The sequence below is a fragment of the Neofelis nebulosa genome, chromosome 11, assembly GCF_028018385.1.
Source record: "Neofelis nebulosa isolate mNeoNeb1 chromosome 11, mNeoNeb1.pri, whole genome shotgun sequence".
In the NCBI taxonomy this organism is placed as follows: Eukaryota; Metazoa; Chordata; class Mammalia; order Carnivora; family Felidae; genus Neofelis; species Neofelis nebulosa.
The window spans coordinates 77,905,463-77,931,785 of NC_080792.1; the positions used below are offsets into that span (position 1 = coordinate 77,905,463).

At 46.5% G+C, this 26,323-nt stretch overlaps 1 protein-coding gene across 2 annotated transcripts in view; it reads left to right on the forward strand.

The window, feature by feature from the left end:
• CORO1C (coronin 1C) overlaps positions 1 to 19,711 on the forward strand; it is a 75,535-nt gene extending 55,824 nt beyond the window's left edge. For both annotated transcript variants that reach the window (XM_058691058.1, XM_058691057.1), the window contains 8 exons: positions 7,048 to 7,177; positions 10,160 to 10,341; positions 11,544 to 11,663; positions 12,734 to 12,838; positions 14,794 to 14,939; positions 17,173 to 17,230; positions 17,330 to 17,575; positions 18,753 to 19,711. In XM_058691058.1, coding sequence (XP_058547041.1) covers positions 7,048 to 7,177; positions 10,160 to 10,341; positions 11,544 to 11,663; positions 12,734 to 12,838; positions 14,794 to 14,939; positions 17,173 to 17,230; positions 17,330 to 17,575; positions 18,753 to 18,872 — 1,107 coding nt within the window. In that variant the 3' untranslated portion in view covers positions 18,873 to 19,711. The remainder of the gene's footprint in view (positions 1 to 7,047; positions 7,178 to 10,159; positions 10,342 to 11,543; positions 11,664 to 12,733; positions 12,839 to 14,793; positions 14,940 to 17,172; positions 17,231 to 17,329; positions 17,576 to 18,752) is intronic.
• The last annotated feature ends 6,612 nt before the right edge of the window (positions 19,712 to 26,323 follow it).

The following is a 26,323-nucleotide window of genomic DNA, read 5'->3' on the forward strand; positions in this document are numbered from 1 at the left end:
AAAAATAAACATTAAAAAATATTTAGAAGCTCCTCCCCCCCCCCCCCCCCGCTTTTTGTATTAATAGTCTAATTCCACTGAGCAGTAAGGCACTGATTTGTTAATGTGGCAAAAGCATTGATTCAATGACAGTGATGTCCCTTTGATCGCAGGTTTAGGAAAAGGAATGCCAGGCTGATGGCACATTCCTTCATGTTTTACAGATGGCTTCTTTAAGCAGCCCCAAAAGCGAATTATATTGGCATAGTTTACCTTTCTTGTACTACTTTTTGAAGCTGTGTTTTATACCGGCAAAAAGGAATTCTACAAATCCTCCTCCCAGAAATTAGACTGTGCTCCTAGGTTTTCCAGACTTTTCATACCGTGAGTTCTTTTCTCCAACAGTGTGTTCTCACGGAGAGTTTTAAAGATTGTGGCTGCTAAGTATTTTACTTGGGAAGACTTTAGCTCTAAGAAAATATTACTGCTTTACATAGCACAAAGAGCAGCTAAGTTAAGTTTAGTGAATGATCTCGATTCAGTGCTGTTGCTTATCTGCAGGGTAGTAATCAAACACAAATGCAAAAAATGGCTGATTCACACAGTGGGTTGCATAATTGTTTTTTCCAGAGTCAGGGAGAGGGAAAGATCTTGCGGAGTATTTGTCTTATTTGTGTCTAGCCCATCCCAAATGAAGTTTAAGTGGACATTTTTCCCTTCTCCCAAATCAATTTTACGCTTGGGTGGAAATCAACAAAGATAAACTCCCTGTTTTATATGTTGGTGCTTCTGTTATAAATTTTCCTAATAGTTTTTGCCTGGAAATAAAAATGGAAGCGATATTGGAGTTGGTGATGAGAGTGAATTCCTCAAGATTTCTGACCCCTTGGTCATTCGGCAGATGGCATCTGGGCCGTTTGCTAGTGGGTATTGTATCCTGGGCAGATCAGAGCCCAGCTCTCAGTTCTTGATTTTGCCAAAACTAATGTTGTTCTTAACGTCATGGTTCACTGAGGCACATCCTGACTCCTTACATGCTGCCCCATGGGTATTGGATAGGCAGCCTCTGTCGGGGATCCTGCAACGGCTGTAGAATCTGTGAGCCTTCTCCCGTCTCCTCTCATCTCTTTTCTTCATTTTCTCTTTGGAATTGGTTTCCTTTGCATATAAAAATATAGCCTTTTGGGGGGATAGCCCTTTTTATGGCTGTAGCCCTAGTGCCTAGACCAGTAGCAAGTTCAGAATGGGTGATTGAAATAGGGAAGAGGTGTCTGGAAACACTTCCCGTAACGTTTAAATTTTGCACTGTTTGAGATTTAACAAAACCATCAAATTGCACTTTAAAATTACTCCTTGAGAGAAACCCACATTTCATTTTCATCACTTTTTTCTTTTTCTTTCTTTTTTTTTTTTTTTTTTTTTTTAAGATTTTAAATAATCTCTATACTCAACGTGGGGCTTGAGCCCACAGCCCTGAGATCGAGTCGTAGGCTCCACTGATTGAGTCAGCCAGGCACCCCGTTCATCACTTTTTTCTTATTGGAGCTGTTCTCTTGAGCTGTCCTTTTTCCATTTTCAAATTCCACATGTTGAAAAGGATTCCAGTGATACATTAGTTCCTGAACATGCACTTAAAAGTTGTTTGTGTTTTTTTTTTTTCCCAGAACCACAATGGGTTTTTACTGATTGATTCACTTTTCATGTGGAAGCCCTTGGGACCGATTATGGGTTTTTTCCCCCCCAGAACGAAACATTGCCATAGCAATGTCCAGTCCAAATAGAAAATCTCAGGAATACACAGTATGATTTGAAAAACAAAACAAAGCAAAAAAATCAAGTGGAGGAAAGAGATAGCTTGTCCCTGCCGTGCTGAAATGCTCAGTCTGGGCACAGCAGAGAGAGGGTGGTTGACTCCTGTTTTCCTCTCTGCTCACTGACGTGTTTTTGAAAAAGCTGATTGGTTTTGGAGTACTAGCTTTAGCCACGGTAACAGATGCTAATAGACTCGCATAGAGATCAGAGCTGTTCTCATTTGTGCTAATTGGCCTAGGCACGTATTAGAGCTTTTGCACATAATACCTTGGATGTAAATTAGAAAGTGCTGAATTAATTTGAAGACAAGGTTCTTGAAGGAAATCCTGATGTTCACACCCTGAAAATATATGCAGGGGTCATAGTAACAGCAAGAAAAATAACCACGAACATACAATAAGCATTTTTTTGGTCAAGCCCTGTTTCATAAGCCCTTATGTGCAATGATTATATTTAATCATTATAACAGCACAGTAAGGCAAGAGTATGTCCCATTTTAAAGCTTAGGAAACACCAGTCCAGGCAGTAACTGGTCTGTCGAAGGTCACCCTTTTTGCGCTGTTTCACATTAGGGGAATGCTTTGGGTATGCAAGGTGGTTTAGCTCGTTTGATGCTTCCAGTAACGCCTGTAAGCGGATCCTGGCCCCGTATCAAGCAAGGAAATTGAAGCTTCCAGGAGTGAAACCCCTTCTTAATGCTAACACAGCCAGTTAGCGTCCCAGCTGTGACAGGAGCCGGGCCGGCGTCCTTTCTCCGCACCAGCCCGCGTCCCACATTACACACAAGAAGACTAAACATGTACCGAGCGGCCTTCTGCTTTGTTGTCCCTGCCCTGCCGCTGGTGAGACCTCTTCAGTCCGGACTGGAAGGCCACTGCTTGGAAGCTGCGGACAACCCTAAAAAGGGCAGAGAGCCGTGTAAGGACAGCCTGTGAGTAGGGCTAGTGGGCACCAGCCAGGGGGGCGTGCTCGCTCGATGTGGAAAAGCTCACGGGTCTCCAGCTCTTTCCCGCAGCCCACAGTGCGCGACCCACCACCTTTACTTACCAGCGGAGGCAGCGGTTCCGTCGTCTCCTCATTTTAGTTTCATAGACTTTTCCAGCCACTGTCTCCTCCCGCTGTAAATCCTCATGCCTGTGTTACCCCTCCCTTCTTCCCTCTAAGTCCTGGCCACTACGAGAGGTCATTCCCTCAGAGGGCCTTCCTGAACGTCCCAGCCGGGGAGAGCAAGGAAGCAACCTCACGACGCCCGCATTTTCGCTCAGCACGTGGCTTACGGCAGCGGAGCGCCGCTTCCGTACACCGTGTGGTTTCCTGGTGCACAAGACAAGGGCCAGCAGCGGCTGACACTCGCGAAGAGCCTGCCTCACGACAGGCATCGCTCTCAACACTTCAGTTTCATGTCACCACATTTGTCCTCCAGACGGCCCTGACGAAAGCAGATTCATTGTTATTCCCATTTTAGAGGTGAGGAAAACTTAAGGCCCAGCAAGTGTAGGTGCAGGTCTCCGAGGTTATGCAGGTGATACCGGGCAGAATCAGGAATTGAACAATCTGTTCTAGGTCTGGGGCCCACGTTCTTAAGCATCGCATTGTTCTGTCTCTGCATTTGGGGGGCACAGGTTGTATGCCAGGCACTGTTCCAGGGCTTATGAACTCATTTCATCCTCACAGCAGCCCTAGAAAGTTTGCCCAGGACCATCAGTGTAAGTGGCCCAGGCAGGGTTTGGACCAGGGTCTATTTGGCTCTGGAGCCCATGCTCCAAGCCCCCACATCACACCAGCTATGTTTGATTTTTGGTCTCCTAGAAGTCTCTGCTTTCTGTTAGACTGTACACCCCTTGAGAGCAGGGCCCGTGCGTGCTCACCCTTTTTCCCCCTTGCCTGGTAATGAGCCTGCCTCATAGTGGCTACTCAAGAGATGTGTTGTGTGAACGAGCGACCAAGGTGGTAAAGTGGGTTAGGAGCCATTGAATCTTCTAAAGGTGAAATTAAAGGGGTGCCTGGGTGGCGCAGTCGGTTAAGCGTCCGACTTCAGCCAGGTCACGATCTCGCGGTCCGTGAGTTCGAGCCCCGCGTCAGGCTCTGGGCTGATGGCTCGGAGCCTGGAGCCTGTTTCCGATTCTGTGTCTCCCTCTCTCTGCACCTCCCCTGTTCATGCTCTGTCTCTCTCTGTCCCAAAAATAAATAAAAAACGTTGAAAAAAAAAAAATTTAAAGGTGAAATTAAAAAAGGAATAGTTTCCTCATTTTACAAATTATATAAGTATTTTGCCTCATCATTAAAATGTCCTTGCCATCCAAGGAAAATCTGAATGAGGGAGAAGCTAGAGACAGGAGAAGGTAAAGTTCCATCGTGGGCCCCGCTTCCACCTTCATGTTTAAGATTGGAAATGCTGGCTCTAAACAAAGCCTTCCGTCACTCCATGCCCCATTCGGGATTTAGAGAACACGCTATTTAATTGTGGTCAGAGCGGGGTACAGAGGTGTCGCAGACCTTGCAAGAAAACCAGCAGCCCGTGGTTGGGGTGCCATCTGGAGACGGCAGGTGGTATTGCCACTCTTCCAGTTCTAAGCCCGGGTCGGAATTCATCTTGGAGAATGCATTTCCTGTTGAGTCACTAAAGTCCCATTTCGTAATTGTTTCTCTGACTTCATGCTTTGATCAAATCAGCAGTTGTTTTCTGTTCCTTATGTTAAAAAACCACAACAAAACACAAGACCTGCTCTACATTCAGATAGCTAAGTTCAATTTGGAGCTGTTTTACCAATCATAAACCTTTGATTATAAAGTAATGTGTATGGGATGAAAGCAACCTATAGTGCTGGGGGTGTTCAGCAGATACACCCACATTCTCCGGGGGAAGGGGGCCATGGCTCAGGTCTGTTTGGTGGAGAAGAGGGGCAAGGTAGGTTTTCCTTCTGCTTTCTGTGCTCGTTCACAACTGCACTGTTGACAATTTGCTGAATGGTGAGGGTCCAGGGGAAATTAGGTGACATCCTCAACTCAGGCCCTCAAAAGGCCAGGTTCATTTTGCCGTGATTGGTGTAAGGGGTTGTAGTTAGCCTGGGCAGAATTTAGCCGTAAGAATGAATGATCACTTAATTCATGCCTTTTTCCCATTCTTCAGGATGGCAAACTTTTTCTTCTAATTTTTTGCAGGACAGCAGAACTGAGCTGAACCTTAAATACCCATCTAATCCAGATCTTTGCCTTCCACTAAGCAGTTGAAAACAGACATTGTTTGTCTCCTCCTTAAAAATCCCCAACAAAGGAAAATTCTGTTTCTCACTTGTTCCACTGTTGAGCATGATTTTTCACTGGCAAGTTCTAAATTTTTCGTGAACTAGTTCCTTAAAATCTTTTTTGGTGGTAAATTTACTTATTTGAATACATTAATACTTATTTAATACATTTTAATATTTTAATATATTTTAAATATACAAACAATTTAAAATATATTAACATATTTAATGTGTTTTACTCTCTGTATGTAAAAAGATAATTACTTTAAACTTGAACCTTTTCACAAACTTAAGTATTACTTAATGTCTGGTTTTCTACAGGATTCTTGGTGCTATTCGGCTTAGTTGTTACTCGGTTCTTCCTTCATAGAGGGTTTCTCTTAATCTTTTAAAACTCATGTCTTCCTCTGTCATAGTGTCTTATTATCCCTTCCGTCTGATGTTCTTCCCATCCCCGACCCCCTCTACCATGCAGGCACATCCCCATTTAAGATATGGTGAATATCCTGTGTGGCTTCACCAGTCAGAAGCATTTTTTAAACTGCTTCATTGAGCTACAGCTCACATACAGTTCACCCATCTAAAGTGTACAATTCGGTGGTCTCGATTTATTCACAGATACGTACAACCATCCCCAGAGACCATTTGCGAATGTTTTTCATCACCCCAGAAGGAAACCGTGTACCCATTCACTATCACTGTCCCGAAGTCCCCAGCGCTAAGCAGCCACTAATCAACTTTCTGTCTCTGTGTATTTTTCTGTCCCAGACGTTTCATATACACAAAATCCTACGATATGTGGACCTAGTTTTTTTTTTTTACTTCGCGTAATATTTTCGAGCTTCATCCATATTGTAGCATGAATCAGTACTTAATTCCTTTTTGTGGACAAGTAATATTCCATTGTATATAGATCTATCATATTTTGTTTATCCATTTCTCAGTTGCCGGGCATTTGGGCTGTTTCCACATTTTGGCCTTTATGAGTAATGTTGCTGTGAACATTCACATACGAGTTTTTGTGTAGACATATATTTTCATTGCTCTTGGGTTACCTTAGGAGTGATGTTGCTAAGCCATATAAACTCTCGTGTTTAATCACTTGAGAGCTGTCAGACTCGTTTCCAAAGCGGCTGCACCATTTTGTATCCCACCAGCAGTGTGTGGGGGCCCTGACTGTCCCACATCCTCGTCAGCACTCAGTATCTGCCTTTTGATTACAGTCGCCCGTGGGCGTGAACTGATGCTTTATTGTGGTTTAGATTTGCGTTTCCCTAATGACTAAATAATACTGAGCGTGTTTTCATGTGCCTTAAAACTAGTTGTATATCTTTCTTGAAGAAATGTCCAGATTCTTTGCCCATTTTAAAAATTGGGTTATTTTACTTTTATTGTTGATTTGTAAGAGTTCTTTATAGCTTTTCTTTCCATGTCCTTTGAAACACAAAGCTTTAAATTTCCATGAGGCCAAATTTATCTTTTGTTTCTTTGTAAGGTTTTCCTGTAGTAGATGTTACAGAACTATTACGTGTATTTTTATTTTCCAAACGTAAAACTAGAGAAATCATGATGTTTTAAACGCTGCACCATCCCAAGAGCTCTGGTGGGTGGCGTCTCTCCCCTCAAAACCCGTGGGCTCCACGAGGGCTCATCACCCCAGTGCTGCCTCTCATGGGGGCCTCGGTCGTTGTCCCTTTTTCTCTTAAGTATTTCTATATGCTTCTAGTCAGAGAGTTTTGAATTTAACAGAGAATTTAGAATAAAATGTCAACTACTGTTAAATAAAAGTGGGGACGCAGCATTTTGGAGGCCTGGTGGATGTTCTGATCTTTAATATCGTACTCCATTTTAAAAACAGCTGCATAGAGTCGACGTGCAGTATTCCGCCTTTCATCCAGAGACCAGTGTGTGTTCTGTTTATGCAGAGCACGTCTGCAAACCGGATGGTCAAGGAAGGGTGATCGTGAAAGGTCCTACCTCACGTGGATCCTCTCGCTTCCTTTCCCAACAGGTGTGGCAGATCCCAGAAAATGGACTCACCCTTTCCCTGACCGAACCTGTGGTGATTTTAGAGGGCCACTCGAAGAGAGTTGGCATCGTGGCCTGGCATCCGACTGCCCGCAACGTCCTTCTTAGCGCAGGTGGGAGCCGAGCAGTTGGGGAGGGGGCAGTAGCCAGTGCATTTTGATGTGTGCTCCACAGCTTTGAAGCAGCTCATTAGGAATCCATGCTGAGGCGCTGAGATGCAGCGGTTCTCTAGCTTGCCTGCACACCTGTGTGCGTGTGTGTGTCTGTGTGTGTGTGTGTGTGTGAAGGCTGCATTGGCAGTCTGACTCAAGACTTCTTGCTTAGAGAAATGAACAGATACGTGCTTACCTATAAATCCAGCAGATGCACGGCTCCTGCTGGGGCCCTTCATGGACCACAGTTTTAGTTATTCTTGATAGAGCAGGAGGATCCCTGGTGGGAGCCCTGGGTGCCAGCTCTGATGTTGTTGCCAACTTCAGGGTGGTCCTGTGAGGCAAATATCCTCCTTCCTTTAAAAAGATACTTTCATTTTTCTCCTTATACAAGTAGTACATGTATGTTATAGAAAATATACAGAAACGAAAGGAGAAAATAAAAATCAGTTGTAATCCTGCCACCCGCCCAGAGGGAACATCATTACCATGTCTGTGTTTCGCTCCACAAGGTACTTTTTTGCACATACCTGAGTGATGTCTCCCACAAGGATAGGTTCAGACACTTTACTTGTGACTTGCTTTTTGCACTTAGTGGTACACTGTAGTCCTCTCCATGTGCCATTGAATGTTCTTCCTCTGATATATTTTTTTAAATGTTTATTTATTTATTTTGAGAAATGGCAAGTATCAGTGGGAGAGGGACAGAAAAGGGAGAGAGAGAGAGAGAGAATCCCTAGCAGGCGCAGAAGTGGACGTGGGGCTTGATCTCACAAACCGTGAGATCCCGACCCGAACCAAAATCCAGAGTCCAGCACTCAGCTGACTGAGCTACCCAGGCTCCCCCTTTCCTATCATATTTTTAACGACCTCAGTGATAGTCCATTGTCTAGACATCTTCATTTATGTAATCAGTCCCCTATTTCTGGACATGGAGGTTTTGGCTTGTGTTTTTACGCTGCTGGACGGCACTACAGTGAACCCCGAACCAAGATCTAGCGTTCTTGGTTTGCCACTTGAGTAGTTGCCACGTTTTACCCTGCAGGAATCTCTTTGTCTCCAGTTTGAGATTTTGTCTTTTATAGAAGCCATACAAAGGTCACAAGGGAGCGTCATGGGATGATGGAAAAGTTCTATATTTTGATTGTGATGGTGGCCACACATATGAATATATACACTTGTCAATATTTAGCACACGTATACTAAAAATGGGGGCGTCGGATTGTATGTAAATCATGCTTTCATAAAATTGGCTTATAAAAAAAGAAATACTAATGTGAATGGTAGAATTTTTAAAATCTTTCCCCTCACCAGTACAAAGGAAGGGGGCAGTTGAGTTTTTAACTGGGAATAGAGGGTGTTTATAATATAATAAATTTAAAAACTTAATACCACATGTACCTGTTGAAACCAAGGACTCCTTTTCAAAACAGATGCTACTTAGAATTCTCTCCTTTTTTAAGTCACAAGTGACTATACCTGGGGACTCTCCCCATATTCAACTCAGTCCAGTAAGGAGAGAAAACAGTTGTAAAGAGGGAAGCCAATCATGGAAAATTTCCTGCTGCCCTTCTCATTGAGGTCAAATATAGGGTACTGTCAGCAGACTCTCCCCATTCTGCCTTTTACAAGCAGAGGAGAATGGCTAATTGCTGTGTTGTGCATATTTTAAGACTACGTGATCTATCCATGGTGGCTGAAGTTACCTGTTGGCCTGTGGTGTGCAAGACAGAGGAGAGTCAAGTCTCATCCTAGGGTTTAGCTCCAGCTTTACTGTCGTACAAGTTTGTTTACAGTCTTCTACTTCTGGCCCTTAGACAGCTTGGGTGCCTGGATATCAGTGGCTAATTTTTCTGAAGTGCTTGTAAAATTGGCCTATTGGCAAGAATTTATCTTCAGGATATCCATCCCTTATTTACTTCATCCTTGAACTAATGTCCTGGAAGCAACAAATGGTGCCACTTATTACAGGGTCCTTGGGGCAGATGCTTGAAGGAAGGTGGAATTGAGGAACAGAGGGGTGTGGCTGAGCCAGCATTGTGGCCTCTTTGGGGATCAGCTTCCAAATCCACATGCCTACTTGATTACAGTTTGGGCTTCTCAGATCAGCCCAGCCTTGACCTATTTTTCTCCCCTTTTAAAGATGAAGATATGTTGTGAGCACATGGTTAGGTCATCCTTTAATGTGAGGCCATGTTTTACAGCATCGTTGATTTGAATAACGTGCTGTGTCACATTTTTGTTGAGTGCTCTAGACAGTCATTTAAACTCTTCGTTTTTATTTCCTCCGGAAAAGAAATAAGTCGTATTCATTCTGATGTTGGTTTTACTAGAAAAGGAAACACACGATCACTCGGGGTCCATCGGCCCCTTAGCTCTTAAAAAACATAGGATTCTGTTTTCTTAGAGTTCTTTGTTTGGTTGTTACTTTTTGTGTGTTTCATGTGAAACCAAATGGAGCAAACGATGTTTTTCCTTTAATACATTTCTTTTATATACATGTGTTTTTTCTTTGTCACTTTGGCTTTTAATTAGCAGCCAATAAAGTAGGGCCTCCCGGGGCGCCTGGGCAGCTCAGTCGGTTGAGCGTCTGTCTGACTTTGACTCAGGTCATGATCTCGAGGTCTGTGAGTTCAGGCCCCGCATCGGGCTCTGTGCTGACAGCTCAGAGCCTGGAGCCTCCTTCAGATTCTGTGTCTCCTTCTCTCTCTGCCCCCACTCCCCACCACTCTCTGGCTGGCTCTCTCTCTCTCTCTCTCTCTCTCTCTCTCTCACTCACTCAAAAATAAACATTAAAAAAAATAAAAGTAAAATAAAGTAGGGCCTCCCCGCGATCAGCATCTTCCTGTGTCTGTGTCTCCCTGCTGTATTCCTAGTTTTCACAAGCGCGCAGCTGTATGGGTGTTTCTCATCTCTGAGGAGCATGGTTTTGTTTGCTTTCAGGCTGTGACAATGCCATCATCATCTGGAATGTGGGGACGGGGGAAGCCCTCATAAACCTGGACGATATGCACTCGGACATGATTTACAATGTAAGCTGGAACCGGAACGGCAGTCTGATCTGCACAGCTTCCAAAGACAAGAAAGTGAGAGTGATCGATCCTAGGAAGCAAGAGATTGTTGCTGTGAGTATGCGAAGGGCACAGCCGCCTGTGTTTGTCGCACTTGGGCGAGGGCGAGCTTTGCTTGTTAAGGCAGGCGGCAGAGACCTGGCGCCCGCTCCGTGGAGCCTAACTGCAGACGCCAGACCGTGAATCCGCACAGGCTTGTACAGGCTTCTTCCTCCCGGTCACACTTCAGAGTTGTGTATCCCACAATTTACACAAGCCGTACCTCTCCCTTGGTGACCATTTCCCACAAAGAAACAAAGTTTTTATCGGTTCACTAGAATCCTTAAGAATTTACCAGTCTAGATCAGCTAACCCAGATAGTTCACTGCGTTTCTGGCTTAGCACTGAGTATTGATTGCTTCATTGATCCCCGCCCCTTCCTGCAACCATTGTCAGACCGCCTTACAGAGATGCCACGGGTATCTTATCAGCGTGGTGTCTTAGTTTCTTCCACCCAGACTAGGCCTCAACAAGTCACCTGTCATGACAGAAGACTTTGGGACTTGAGCTGGGGTTGAAGCTGTAGGTGCTGGACCCCAGAATGTCCTGCGTCTCCCCTTCTCTGGGATGTGCTGGTCCTTTGGCAGTATTACTTCTTAAGTTGGGTGACAGCCACAGCTCGTACTTGTCGAGCACTGGGGACTTGCCTGGCCCTGTGCAAAGTGCTTTCTCCACTAGAACCTTTCAGGGCTCACTACTAGTGCACTCTCAAGGAACAAATGAATAAAGGAAGGGGTTCACTGAACTAGACTTCGCTGTGTCCTGCGAAATTGGTGGAAACCATAGGGTATATCCAGTCTTCAGGTTATCCCCTGGAGAAACAGACATCTGGTAGAGTCCTTTCATGTGTTTTCTTTTTGCAGCATGGACTTGGGTTGGCAGCAGGGCATGGTGGAAAGAGTGAGGCTTTTGAGTCAACTCCTGGCCGTCTGCTTGCTCACTAGCTGAGGGACCTTGGCCAACTTACATAGTGTCTCTTTGTTTCCTCATTTTGGGAGGAGCAGTGGTTAATTCTCTCTCTCTCTCTCTCTCTCTCTCTCTCTCTCTCTCTCTGTCACACACACACACACACACACACACACACACACCTAGCAAACACCTGGCAATCAGGATGAATGGCATGGCGGCATGGGTTGGATTCCGTGTATAAGCCCCCACTCCACCTTTCTTTCTCGCGGTTATTGAATATAGTGTGCCTCTTGCTCTTTGCCTCCCAGGAGAAGGAGAAAGCACACGAAGGAGCAAGACCCATGAGAGCCATCTTTCTGGCTGACGGGAATGTCTTCACCACTGGTTTCAGCCGCATGAGTGAGCGGCAGCTGGCTCTCTGGAATCCGGTATGCCCCTTCCCAGCCTTCCCACTGGCTTATTACACTGAGCTTTCTCTTTCTGAGCAGGTCTTTGGAGGGGGTAAGTAGATTATAGGATTCTTAGTGTAGTTTTCTGAACTCCTGTCTGCCTCAAATGGGATGTGACATGCTCATCCTCACTAGAGACTTACTGCTAAACGTATTACTAAAATGCATTCTTGACACTCCAAAGTAGTCTGTGTGGGCTGTATTTTTCACAAAGAATGCACGAAGAAACGGTGTTTTGGACTTGGGAACCAAGTTCTGAGCTTTATTTTATGAAGAATATGACCGAATGTTGAAATCAGAGTAGTCATGCTTAGGAAAACATTAATACCATAAGTGAAAAATAAACTGTATATATGGTACAATCTCAGTGTGCGTGTGTGTGTGTGTGTGTGTGTGTGTGTAAGGAAGCAGACCAAAATGGCAATTGTTTCTGCCACCCACTGGATTGTGGGATTGTGGGATTGTGGAATATGGGATGATTATTACAGTGTTTCTGTAACTTTAACTAAAGAGCACGTATTTATGTTAAAAAAAAAATGTTAAAACATTTTTCATGTTTATTTTTGAGAGAAAGTGTGAGTGGGGGAGGGGCAGAGAGAGAGAGACAGACAGACAGACAGACAGAATCCGAAGCAGGCCTCCAAGCTCTGAGCTGTCAGCACAGAGCCCGATGCGGGGCTTGAACCCACAAACCACGAGATCATGACCTGAGCCGAAGTTGGACGCTCAACCTACTGAGCCATCCATGTGCCCCAGAAAAATTTCTTTTAAAACAGAAAATAGTCACAAAAGAGAACTGTCTCATCTTTGTCATGGAGTCACAGATGTGCGCGTTGATTAGGTTGTCAAATGGGCACAATTTTCAGTGGGTTGGATACCATTTAGTATCCCTTTGGTATTTACATGTATGAATATTATATATGTGCATCGTTCACACTTGCATTATTCTAGGAAATGGCTCACTTAATAAAATAATGATTCATCTTGTAAAAATATGGGTGAATATACAAGTATATAGATAGATACAGATATTTGTATTTTTTTCCCAGAAAAATATGCAGGAACCAATCGCTCTTCATGAAATGGACACTAGCAATGGGGTGTTGCTGCCCTTCTATGACCCTGACACCAGTATCATTTACTTATGTGGAAAGGTAAACAGTCATTTTAATGTTTTATATTCAGTTTAATCTTGTAAGAGGAGAAGTTTATCCTTCAGAGATTTAGTTGCTGGGCAATGCGTTGTATCGTATTAATAGTCTAATTTAGATGATTTGTGTATGTGTCTTAAACTAAGATAAGGACGGATGCGGATGTGTGTCTTGGTGTGTTTTAGGTCTTGAGCCTAGACCCTTTGAGCCTGTCATTTGCGTGGTGATAGCACACCATGTTTAGGACTCCTGAGTACGCATCCCTGAGGACAGCAGGGATGGGGCTCGGGTGTTGGGGTGAACACTGGCAGGAATGTCTTCGCTTGGGGACTCTAGTGAGAGAAAGAGGACACTCCGGTGTCTCTTCACCTCTGGTGCTGTGTGGTTGAGGATTTTAGATCCTCTCTAATGGTATCAGGAACAAGTAGCCAGTTTGCCGCATCTGATGCTGAAGTCCATTGGGTAGCCCTAGAGTGGCATTTAGGTGTTTATTTCCACGTGCCATGGACCTGTAAAGAGAATAGCGCTTTTTGGATAGGAGCTTTTAAAGGCCTCAGAGACTCTCCAGGGGGTTCTTGTCCCTGGAGTTCAGCATTAGGGCCCTGGGCTTGAAAGTATGTGGCCTGACTAAAGTGTCAGGAGGTGACAGTTGTTATAGGAAGACCCCCACACTAAAATCAAAAAGCATACCTCCTGCCTTATGATCTCCACCTAACTACAGTGTTTGCTAGCTTTATTATTATTATTATTTTTTTTTTTATTTTTAGTGGGCAGTAACCTTAATGTTCCTTAGTCTTTTGTAGATTCGATTTTTCTTAGACTTTCTGTAGCTGAAATAAATGAATTAACAAAATTGAAGCTGTTGCTGTATTTCCCCCAAACCTGTGTAGATAGCCCCCTGCTGAGTAAAGCCAGACATGTTTCGGTTCTCGTAGTTGACTGAGCGCTGCTTCACATTGTCCTACATCAGCTGCTTCGAACCCGGGATCTTGTCTGTTTCCTTGAGAGTCATTTTCAGATGTTCACAGCTGCCATAGACTGCATCAAAACCAGTAACGGGAGCGATTACCCAGATGTTAGCAACGCTAGGTGGAAAGTTATTTTCAGTACACAGGAAACAGTCTGTGTTTAGCTTGTTTACCATCACTTTAGATATTTACGTTATCGAAACAAGTGGAAATCAGGAGAACCGAGACACTTGGAAGGGCACGATCGCATATACACACACATTTCCCCTCCAGCAGGCAGCATTGCCTTTGCCGCTCAAGGTGGCGTAACTGTGGGACAGCTAGTTCTGCTTAGAGACACTCGCGTACGCTTCCGACCTCCAAAACCATCTGACCTTTCTAAGAAAAATTATCCTAGAATTTGATACATTGCAACAAGACAGCGCTGTCTTCTGAAGTTAAGGAATACTCATGTTTTAGTGAGTTTCTTCATTATGAATGAAGAATTATTATGAATTGTGAATTAATTATTAATTAAGGATGATTAAAAACTCTTTGTTCTTAACATTTCATTCTTCTACAAATCTTACTTTTTATTATTGCTTGATTGTCCGGGGTTGGCACCCTCAGGTCTGCAAAGGACACCGTTCTGTGCCAGTCTTCGCCCTCTCCGTGGTCCCCCTAGACTTTGTCTTTTGAGGTTGAATTGCGATGCAGTTGCTGGGCCGGAGGCGTTCACATTTTTGCCCTGACTCTGACTTGGCGTCCGGGCTCAGTGGAGAGCCTCCAGTAGGAGGCGGAGGAGACCATTTAAAAGACATGCTAGCATTTGATGAGTGAGGGCTTTGCCAGGAAGGGCACCCATCAGATCCTCTCCCTCTGGAGAGGAAGCGAAGGTTGGCCACTGAGGCCAAGTCCCAGTCAGTGCTGGGTTGACAGGGGAGAGAGACACCACCTCATCCAGCTGCTTCAGGTAACGTTCAATGCGAAGTTTTCTCTGATTTCTTGTAGGGTGACAGCAGTATCCGCTATTTTGAGATCACAGATGAATCCCCGTATGTCCACTACCTCAACACATTCAGCAGCAAGGAGCCTCAGAGAGGGATGGGCTACATGCCCAAGAGGGGACTTGACGTTAACAAATGTGAGATCGCCAGGTAAAGAGCCGGTACCGGAAGATACGCAGGTTGTTTGTGCCCCGCGTGTTACACCAGAGCGATACAGCTGCCGGTAATGCCCTAGGGCCGCAGTCTCATCTCCCCTCCGTTGCACTGCGGAATTGGTTTCTCATTTCCTGTCCACACTGAGGAACAGAGTTTTAGAGCAGGAAAGAACTTGCAAAATCGTGTCATGGAACCGTGCTTCAGACTGTGTGGCCCGAAGCACCAGTGACGTGGCTCAGCCAAGGCGCACTGCACACGTACTGACCTAGCGAAGCCTCCATCTCTCGTCTTCAGGCCGAGGCTGTGGCCAGTGTCCGCTGGGAGGCAAGCGGGGGCGAGCCTGCCCCTGAGATGGACCGAATAGATGGTTTTCCTGCCCGCCGTGGGGACAAACATGCTCCAAACTGGATCGTGGACCTCACGGACCCTAGATTAGAGAAGGCAGAGACCAGTAGCTGGGTGTTGGGTTAGCTTGATTTAGGAAATGCAACTATGTTATAGAATTCCTGCCTGTCTATACTACTAGGGATTTTTTTTAAATTTTGTGTTGCATAATGCCAGTGGTCTTCCCAAAGGGTAGGCTTTTTTCTCCTCCTAGTCAACAGGAGATACTCTGTGAGACTCACAAATGACTGGCCATTTAAAAACTTTTTTCTTAAGCTTTATTTATTTATTTTGGATAGAGAGGGGTAGGGGGAGATAGAAGGCCAACGCACGGGAGCAGGGGAGGGGCAGAGAGAGAGGGAGACAGAGAATCCCGAGCAGGCTCCGTGCTGTCAGCACAGAACCTGACGCAGGGCTCGAACCCACAAACCGTGAGATCATGCCCCGAGCCGAAACCGAGTCGGGCGCTCAACCGACTGAGCCACCCGGGTGCCCCATGAATAACTGGCCGTTTTGAGCAACAGGATGACTAGCGCCACGCTATTGGGCCGGTGACCGTACCGCACATTTGTACAACACTACATTTCTATGGACATCTGCCTACCTCTGTTGTTTTGGTCATACAGTTAAATAATGAGCACATCTTTTAAGTTAATTACTATAAGTTTCATTTTTAAATATACTTAATTCTCTGTAGCTGGAGTAGTAAAAGAAAGATAATTCAAAATTATAGTTTAAACCAAACTCATCAAAATGTGGTTCAAAATAGATTGAATCCAAACTTGAGAGTGCTTCTGGTACTTGGGAAAGCATTTATTTTACTGTCATCTAAAAGTCAAAAACCTGTAAGCATAATCATTCAGGATACCTCCTACTTATTAAATGTTTACTGAGCATTCATTAATACATTGAGTACTTGAGCTGGACATCAAACCCAGGCCAGTTTGGTTGGTTTTTGTTTTTGTTTTTGTTTTTGTTTTTGTTTTTGTTTTTGTTTTTGTTTTTGTTTTTTACCACTCTGCTGACTGCAGAGGTTTCGTGCTTTATGTTCCTAGTCTTTCCACATTTTGGATAATTTCAAATTTTTCTTGAGTGTCAAATGTGATGCGGTTTGCATAGATGCCAAAATTGTAATCCTAGGTTTATCTTCTTTTCCTTTTTTTTTTTTAAATTTTGTTTTTAACGTTTATTCATCTTTGAGAGAGAGAGACAGAACATGAGTGGGGGAGGGATAGAGACAGGGAGACACAGAATCCGAAGCAGGCTACAGGCTCCAAGCTGTCAGCACAGAGCCTGACGTGGGGCTTGAACTTACGAACTGCGAGATCATGACCTGAGCCGAAGTCATACGCTCAACCAACTGAGCCACCCAGGCGCCTATCTTCTTTTCCTTTTTAAAAATCCTATTTATGCCAACAAATGTTCAGCCACTTCTAGTTGGCAGAAGACCTGGCATCCAAATCGTGGATGCTAATCTCATGTCAGGTGTTTGTTCTCTCCTGTCTGTTGACTTGGTCATTGTTCCAGAAGTGAATCATCGGCGGTGGTGGCGTTTCCACCACGGCTGCTCAGCCCTGAAGATGGGGGTTTGACTGTCCCAGCAGCATAGACCTCAACTCCTGGTTCCTGTTTCTAGTGCACCATTTCCTAGCATAGCTCCTCTTGGCTTCTGTTTTCTCATCTGGAAAACGGGAACACAGATTGTACCTGCTCCCCAGGGTGGATCAGCCGCGGTGCTAGGCAGAGCATGTCGTATCCCATACAGGAGAGTAATTGTTATGAAGCCTGTGACTTGGCCTCTTATTTCACTTAATACAACTTTGCCTTTATTTCCCCCTTGAAGATTCTTCAAACTTCATGAGAGAAAGTGTGAGCCTATTATCATGACTGTTCCAAGGAAAGTAAGTGCCCAGTTTCTTAGGCAAATTTGTGTTTCAAAGACTTTCACATGTCAGGTCTTTCTTCTTTAACTGAGGGTTTTCCCAAACTGTCTCTTGTAGTCGGACCTTTTCCAGGATGACCTGTATCCTGACACAGCAGGGCCCGAAGCGGCGCTGGAGGCAGAGGAGTGGTTTGAGGGGAAGAATGCAGATCCAGTCCTCATCTCCTTAAAGCATGGATACATTCCTGGCAAAAACCGGGATCTCAAAGTGGTCAAGAAGAACATTCTGGATAGCAAGCCCACTGCAAATAAGAAGTGTGACCTGATCAACATCCCCAAGAAAACCCCGGACACAGCCAGTGTGGTAAGGACCCCCTGAGGTTGAGGGGTGCGGTGCGCTTGGCTGGCTCAGGGCTTTCTTTCAGTGAATGAAAACATGACTATTTCTAAGAACCTCCTTGGCCACATAACATTTTTGAGTTTGGCTCCATTAGCTGTTTTTGGGGCTTTTGTTTTCGTGTTTTTGTAATGACCAGGAGAGAAGTCAGTCTATGACCATTTTTAAGAGAGTGCACAGGAGCTGCTTGGGTGTTTTCTTAAGTGTGTCTCCCCAGACCGTTCACGTCCATCTTTGGGGTGGAAATGAAGCAAGAGAGCGTGGGGCCACAGATGCCGAGAAGAGGGGGTCCTGGGAGGGGAAGAGAGTGGTGCGAGGGTCCAGATGTTGCTGAGTGTTCCAGAGACACAGGCGTGTGGCGACGAGTGCAACTTAGCGAAGATGATCTTGGACCTCTTGGCAAGAACCATCTGAGTGGAGCGGTGGGAGCCGAAGCCTGACATCGGGGGCCCGCACGGCCACTGGGGATGCTGCTGCTAGGAGAGCAGGGTCTAGCCAGGGAGGAGGCGGCAAGGGGACTTGGCGGGCGTGGAACAGGATTCCAGGGGCCAGAGGGAGGTCGGTGAACTGTCAGTGAGAAGGTATAAGTGGAACGAAGAGGCCAAGCGCCCGGAGGAGCTGGCACTTTGGCCATAACTAGGGAAGCCACGTCAGATGCCGTGGACTGCAGGGTTTCCAACAGGGTCCATTCCACGTGGGAGAGGCTGAGGCCTCTTTAGAAGAGTTAGCAAGCAGGGCAAGGGCTTTAGCTCCTAAGAAGGGCCCTCCCCGGGTGATGGCAGGGGCTCGGCAGCCTCCAGAAGGTCACATAGACATTACTCCTGATGGTATCGCACCGGGTGGCCAGGCTGTGGCGCAGCCGTGAAGGGACCGGTCCCTTCCCACAGTTTCTGTCCTTGAGACCGAGTCCGGGTAAGTGCACGGGCATGAGGAGCAGCGCTGCAGGACTGTGGCTCTGCTGTGGGGCGGCAGGTGGGCTGACCAGCAGCCGGGACTCTCCTATGGCCCAACTTGGTGGCGGTGCCTGGCCACATCCAAAGTGGAAAATGAGACTGCGCAACCTATACATTCTCAACTGTGGTGAACTTCGTTGAGTGCATTTTAGTCAACCTCTTACCCTCTCCCCCCTTTTTGGTTTTCTTAGCAAAATGAAGCCAAGCTGGATGAGATTTTAAAAGAGATCAAATCTATAAAAGATACAATCTGCAATCAAGACGAGCGCATTTCCAAGTTAGAACAGCAGATGGCGAAGATCGCCGCCTGAAGGTCCACCCCCCACCCCCAAAATGGGAGCAGGAACTCTTCGTGGTAGCCGGTTGTGGGCGTGGTCCCAGGGAGGGCGGAAGGGAGGCACTGCCATTTGGGGACCTTCCGTGTCAGCGGCATTCCAGTCAGAACTCAATTCGTCTCCCAAATTTGCAGAAACAAAATGTGATTTAAAAGCTGAGCTTTTTATCAGAAAGCTTTTTTGATGTTTTAAGTGTTACGTGACTTGTCGAACTTTTAAAAGACAAAAGTGCTACTTTTAAAATCCCAGATATTCTGAATTTTAGAAAACCGACCAATTCTGATTCAGTGTTGTGCCCAAGTACCTTTTTTCTTTTTTTTTTTATAAACAGGGACCAATGCCACATTGCTTTTTATATTTCCTTTTTTTTTTTTTAACGTTGCCAAAACCAAAAGTAGCTCCCCGCCCGCCACCCTTGTATTTTGCTACTTTGCAGTATTTGTGTGTGGTTTTTTTTTTTTTCCTCCTTAATTTGAAAGGGACAGCACTGTGTATGTTTATAAACTAAATGAAGATAAGATATTATTTTGTATACACGTTCATCCGAGAACAATCAGAGCAGTAGCCTCATGGTGCTGGCTCGTTTGCAGCACAAAACCCGGTCATCCTCATGACTGTACAGAAGGAAGACTTGAAAAATCACGTGGGTTCACGTCACCACCCCTCTCCTTTCACGGAGTCTTCTGATCAAAAAAGCTCCTATTGTATCGTCTCTTTTCTTTCCTTTCTCTTTTCTAGAAACTGGGTGGTTGTACCAGAATGGAATTTCAGTTCTTGGTTATCCTGTGCTTCAGATGATTATAATCTAACCTAAACTAGCGTGTGTTTCCGCAGTTTTGTTATACACGTAGAATCTATTGCATTGATCACTTTAAACGTCATAGTTCAGGTTTCGGTCAATACTTGACAAGGGTGCCCGGGACAGGAGGCCACAGAAGCCACTGTGGAGTGCTCCTTCTTGCCCATTTCAGCAGCCTGTCTTGCTCCTGAGTGCAGTAGGGGACTGTAGGCCGAGCGAACCTGCAGGGGGGAGTGTGCCCCCACGGGACCCTCTGCTCTCCCAGCACATCGCATGCCGACCCTGTGCTGTGCTGGAGGCAGAAATGGCTCTCTCTGCACCCCAGAGCCCCTGCCCTCCCCTCTGCGTCACAGATGCAGCCACCTCTCTCAGGGCTCCCCCAGACAGTCCTTCTGTTTTTCCTGCCTCGGCCCTCTCCACAGTCAGCTGAGATGAAGGCCAGAGGGTGCTATTGACTGTTGAGACTGAGAACAGTCTAGAATGAAGCAAGACCAGGAGCACGGGCCTCTGCTGTAGCTTTAATGTGTACGAACTTGTCCCTTTGCACCCTCCACACAAACCAGCCTGCTCTGCCCCTCCAGCTCACACAGAGGCTGTGTCAAAGTGCAGAGGTTCCCCCGGATTCAGGGGCCAGCGACTGAGCTCTGAATACCTGTTGCATTCCTAGGTTAGCTAGAACTTCTCCATTTCCATGTTCTCATTTTGCATGCTTGAGGAACAAGATTTAAAGAATCTCTGGGAAAGACTGAGTGTCCGTGGTCGAACATGAAACGTGGAGTGCCATTGGGACCGCCCGGGGGCTCTTGCGCATGCTCCCGCCGGTGTGGGGACGAACTGGCTGGGAGCATCTGTAACAGGGAACCAGGATGGAGGCGGAGTGTGGCGACACTGGGTTGGAACGCGCAGTCGAGCTGGGGCTAATGTCTGCGTAGGAAAGGTACCGTGTTTTTACCCAGAATTGGGATCGCTGTCTCCACAGTTTCAGGGCATCTGAATGTTTGGTGTGGTTTTGTGTGTTTATGTGTGTGTGTTTAATATTGGAGTGGATAATGAGATGTAAAGAAAACAATAATTACAGTGACTTCTATTCAAACCTGTACACGTTTCTTTATCGACGTAATCTGCTGAGGACCTTCATTTTTTAAATTGAGAAGTGTTTTAAGGTTCTGACAAATTAAAGTAAACAAAATTGTTGATAGTGGTGGAACACCATAGGGAACGTGGTTCAAAGAGAAGACAGAGGGCAAGGAGAAATTACCCTGATTTTAGTGATTTTAGCTTATGACTTATTTAATGAACCAATGCCCAGCCAGGCTCAGAGTCGGTGCCTGAAGCTTTGTGGATTATTTTTCCTGTTTTGTCTTTTTTTTTTTTTTTTCTCCTTCTTCTTTTCAAAGCCGTGCTATCCCAGAGGAAAACCAGTGAATTGCTCCTAGATCGGCTCTTATAGAGCGGCCATAGTATTCTGTCAAAACACTTGCTTCCATTTTCAAAGATAAAAAAATCATTGATTACAAAACGGTGTCCGTGTTTATTTCGCACCTTCGGCTGTCTTTGGGGCAGCGCACAGCTCCTCTGACTCCGTGGAACTGGCCGGGCGACCGTCTCCTCTCTGAGGGTGAGTACAGGGGAAGTGTGGGTGAGCCACTCAGCGCCGGCAAAGCGGGGACGTCGAGTGGGGTAGAGCGGAGAGCGTGCTGCCTGCCAGACCCCCACGGGCCTGCGTGTTTGAATCCTGCCTCCGGCCTTTACCGGAGGGGGGGATCTGGGGCAGATCTCCTAATCTCAAGGCATCCCTTTTCCTGCTCTGAAGGAGGGACGCAGGCTTCCGCGTGGTTTGGAAGGGAGCTACCTGGGCCCGGCCACACGGAGAGCCCTCGCCGAGTGGCTGCCGCTTTCGCCGTTTCCCTGGCGGCGCTTTTGGAAGCGTGCTCTTCGGTGGAGTACGGTCCTCTCGGCTTAGCTGTGACTTTTATTCCAGTGGGAGGTTTTCAGGGTCCTTTGAATCTCGTGGCCTTTGGCAGCTTCCCTTTTTACACCAGGATATCGTCTCAGGACATTTCAGTGATTTTAGCAGAGTTTCCCACCGTTTGGGTTTTCCAGAGGTTTGTAAACATGATGAATAATTGGCGTGAAGATGCCCCCCCGCCCCCAATACATTCTCCTAAAGTTGCTGCGGTCGGTGAGAACAGCAGCCAGGTTCGTGGTCAGCTCGTGTGGCTGCAGGAAGCAGCGACGACAGATGCTGTCTGTGCCCCTTGGTGCCCACGGTCAGGGGCCAGACGCGTGCTGGGAGGTGTTTACGACCGACGTTCTCTCGTTTTGGCTGCCTTGCCTCTTGGTCAGAGACCTAAAGGTTACCGTGTCCGCCCCAGACGTCCAGCCAGGCCCCATCAAGGGAGAACTTCCGTATTTTGAAAGGCTACTTCCCTTGCTGGTCTCGGCCTTGTGTGTCCAGAAAAGCTTTTTCTTGGCTGTCAAGAATCTGTTAACTCTAAGTGGCCCTTCTCTTCTGCTAGCACATTAGAACGTCCCGAAGCCGTCACTGGACTCGACCGTGAGTCGTGGCCACGGACACTCACATTTTCCTGCAAGACTGAAGGGGGCATTTGCACATTGGTGCAACCTTTCCGGAGGGCAGTGTGACAAGGTCCGTCTGGAGTCTTGAATGTCCTTACCTTTTGGCCCAGGGTCTTCACCTCTGGGAATTGTGCCCCAAGGAAACTGGTAGAAGAACTCTTCAGGAACGAGAAGAGGGAAGATTAGTCTAGCAGGGTTGGTTAACTTTAACCGCCCAGGACCGATTGCTCTCCACAAGCCCTCTTGAGGCCGTACGCATATACAGTGTGTATTTACATGTAGAATAAACCCAAGTTTTCTTGTTTCTATGTGGAGGTACCAGTGGTGGGTAGTTTTGACTTAGATTTTCCTGAATTTTCTATCTCACACAAATGTCTTTACTCCCAGACAAAAGTCATTAAAAGTAGGGGTGCCTGGGTGGCCAATTGATTAAGTGTCCGACTTCAGCTCAGGTCATGATCTTGCTGTTTGTGAGTTTGAGCCCCAAGTCGGGCTCTGTGCTGATGGGTCAGAGCCTGGAGCCTGTTCCGGATTCTGTGTCTCCCCCCCAACTCTCTGCCCCTCCCCAACTCATGCTCGGTCTCTCCCTCTCAAAAATAAACATTAAAAAAAACCAAAAAACATTTAAGGGGTGCCTGGCTGGCTCAGTCGGTAAAGCGTCCGGCTTTGGCTCAGGTCATGATCTCACGGTTCGTGGGTTCGAGCCCCACGTCGGGCTCTGCGCTGACAGCTCAGAGCCTGGAACCAGCTTTGGATTGTGTCTCCTCCTCTCTCTGCCCCTCCCCTGCTCGCACTCTGTCTCTTGTGTCAAAAATAAACATTAAGACATAAAAAACAAGTTATTAAAATTAATGTATGGGCTGCCGGGGTGGCTCAGTCAGTTAAGTGTCCGGCTCTTGACTTCGGCTCAGGTCATGATCTCATGATTTGTGAGATCGAGCCCCACCCCCACCCTGTCAGCTCTGTGCTGACCGCGCAGAGCCTTCTTGGGATTCTCTCTCTCCCTTGCTGTCTGCCCTTCCCCCACTTGCACGCACGCTCTCTCTCTCTCAAAATAAACTTAAAAAAAATTTTTTTTAATGTATGAGTGATGAATTTGTAATCTGTGGAAACAGGGATCCTAAACGTCCTAAATCAACAGGGGCAGGGGGTGGGGCAGGAAATGATGGCGTGCCATGACCAGTTCTGGAGGCAGGGACTCCTCAGAGCCACCCGACGATACCAGTGTATATTCCTGATAGAGTCAGTAGTTAAATGGAAGGAAACTTTATTTTCAAGTTCAGAAGAAAAAATAAGCCCTTTTCCACCCAGACTTCTGTCTGGGGGAAAATGTTTTAAATCACAAAGGAAAAGATAACGTTGGCTGTGTTAAAGTGAAATTACGTAAGACTTCAATATGTCAAAAAAAAAAAAAAAAATGAAGGTCATGGAACCTGGGAAATAGATTTTCAACCAGTAAGATATGAAGTATATTTCCATCTAATGCATCTAATATATTTCGTGTAATGTGCTTGATATCAGATCCAGCCGCTGTCTCTGTTTGCGAAGGGGGTGATCTGTGCTGATGCGCCCGTAGCATTCCCTCCTGGCCCCTGGGAATTGAGTCTGTCAGCAACAGGGGTGGAAGGACAGACAGTGCTAGGAGTCACTAGGCATAGTGAGCTTTGTTCCCCCAGTTGCAAGTTTCTGGAAAAGGTGGGACAGAGACGAAGGGACAGACTGCTCCAGATCCAGTGGTCCTCGAGGGTCAGGTGGCCGCTAAGTTGGTTAGGTCGGTGGAAATGTGGAGGAAGGTGAGTTTAGACAAGCTGCTGAAATCTTTGCAATTCAGTGTAGTTTTCCTTTATTGTGTGGAAACGCAGCCAGGTAAAACAACTGATTTTAAGAGCCAGGGCTAGTACACGGGGAGTGGGGGGTGGGGGCGTAGTGTTGGATGAGGAACACAGCTCCGGTGACTGGAAAGTTCGAATCCACTTGGGAAGGAAGATCTCTTCTGTTACCAAAACCACTGGGTGCCTCGTTTTTTGTTTTAAATGGAGAGGCTTCCTCACACGGGTCTCAGAGACTCAATATTTTCGGAAAGGATGACGGGGTCTGCAGCAGCGCTGGAGAGAAATGATTCAGACAGAAGCCCAGTGGGCGGCTGCCGGTTTTGGGAAGGCTCCGGGTTGAGGGTCCAGCAGTCATCAGTGTCGCAGAGGCTCACGTGGTGCTGTGCTGTGAGCTGCCGGCTGGTTCAGGTGATGCCGATAGATCACAGTGGCAAGGGGACCCCGCACAGGACGCCTGGGGGCCCTGAGGGGCTGCAGAAGCTGAGAGGGTGGGTTTCCAGACTTGCTGAGCCTCACTTCCCCTGGGGGCCCCTCTGGTCCCCGGCAGCAGGCCCCGCCTTCCTCACAGACCTGCTGTCTTCTCATTACTTCCAAACCACGCCCTCCCCTCCTCCGCCCCCGCCGCCAACTAGACGTGGTTCTGTTTGTCTTGACATTCACTGGGCGAATACTTACTTTTCCAGTGAGGGTGTAAAGGTCCAGAGGAAATTGTAGTTGAGCAAATGACCAAGTGGTCCAGCTGTTCGGTGTTCGGACCGCAGCTCGGTGCCCTGAGGGTCAAGACCTCAACCATCAGTATTTCAGCAACAAAATCCAAGCTTTTGGGCTATGCGGAGATAGGTCTGAGAACTGGGAAGTTGCCCCATAAATAACAGGAAGTTGTTGCAGGTTCATTTCCGCGCCTAGATGATACTTGGGTCACAGAAGATAGAAAAGGCACCTCACAGTTAAGAAACTGCTGGGCTGCTTCTGGCCACGCTCAACTACACGCGTACCCCAAGACAGTAAAGTGAGTTCTTGGCACCCTGGCCGCTTTTTACAAGGGGCACTGGATTAAAGTGCCATAGAAAATGGCAAGGTGGAGAATCCCATGTAGGCATCTGTGCACCTGCCAGAAACTTCCCGTTGTAGAGAGACCAGACCATTGTAGGAAGAGCCTCGTAACTGGTTCCTCTAACACCACCCACCTGTTCCCTTTTTTGTTTCCAGAGTGATGTTTTCTAAAACAGAATCTGTCGAGATCTCTGAGGGGGACACAAGTGGTTCCCCTTGTCTCTAGGACGAAGTCATGCTCTTCAGCCTCGTCTATGAGAGCTCCCTTGACTTGCCCCCTGCCTCCCACCCCACCTCATTCCTGTCTCCTCTCGTATCCCACACACGTTCCGCCAGCTACTCGTGTTGGCTGTAGCTTTAGAATACGACCATATTCCAGCTGCTTCTCACACTGCCACTGTTAACCCGCTAGTCCATGGCCCTGTCATCCCTAATGTGGACCGAGCTTCTGCGTTAGGGTTCTTGAGAGAGGACCAATAGGATGTGTACATATACAGAAAGAAAAAGGTTCATTTATAAGGAACTGGCTCACAGTTTTGAAGGCTGACGAGTCCCAAGGTCTCCTGTCAGCAAACTGGAGACCCAAGAGGCCTGATATTTCCATTTGAGTCCAAAGGCAACAAAAAATCATTGCTCAAGGGTAGTCGGGCAAGGGGATCTCCCTTACTCTCCTTGTCTGGTCTATCCAGGCCTTCACCTGATTGGGTGATGCCCACCCACACGGTGGAGGGCAGTCTCTGCTTTCCTCAATCTGGAGATTCACATGTTAATATCTGGAAACCCCTTACAGATACACCCAGAATATTTGACCAAATAATCTAGGTACCCCCATTGGCCCAGTAAAATGAACATAAACTGTCAGAGCTTCTAAACCAAGCTTCCCATTCCCTGCTTTAATAAGTCTGTCTGCCACACCGTGGTCAGAATAACCTTTTAAGGTATTAGGCAGATGAGGACAAAGTAAGGTCCACAGACCAAATCCAACCCTCTGAAAGTTTCTGTGATAGCCCACAAGGGAAAAATAGTCTTTACATTTTTAAATGATTGGGGGGGGAGGGGACTTTAAAAAAGAATAGTGACAAGTAAAAGGCATATGAAACTCAAGTTGTAATGTCCATAAAGTTCATGGGAACACAGCCGCGCCCATTTGTTTAAGCCACAGT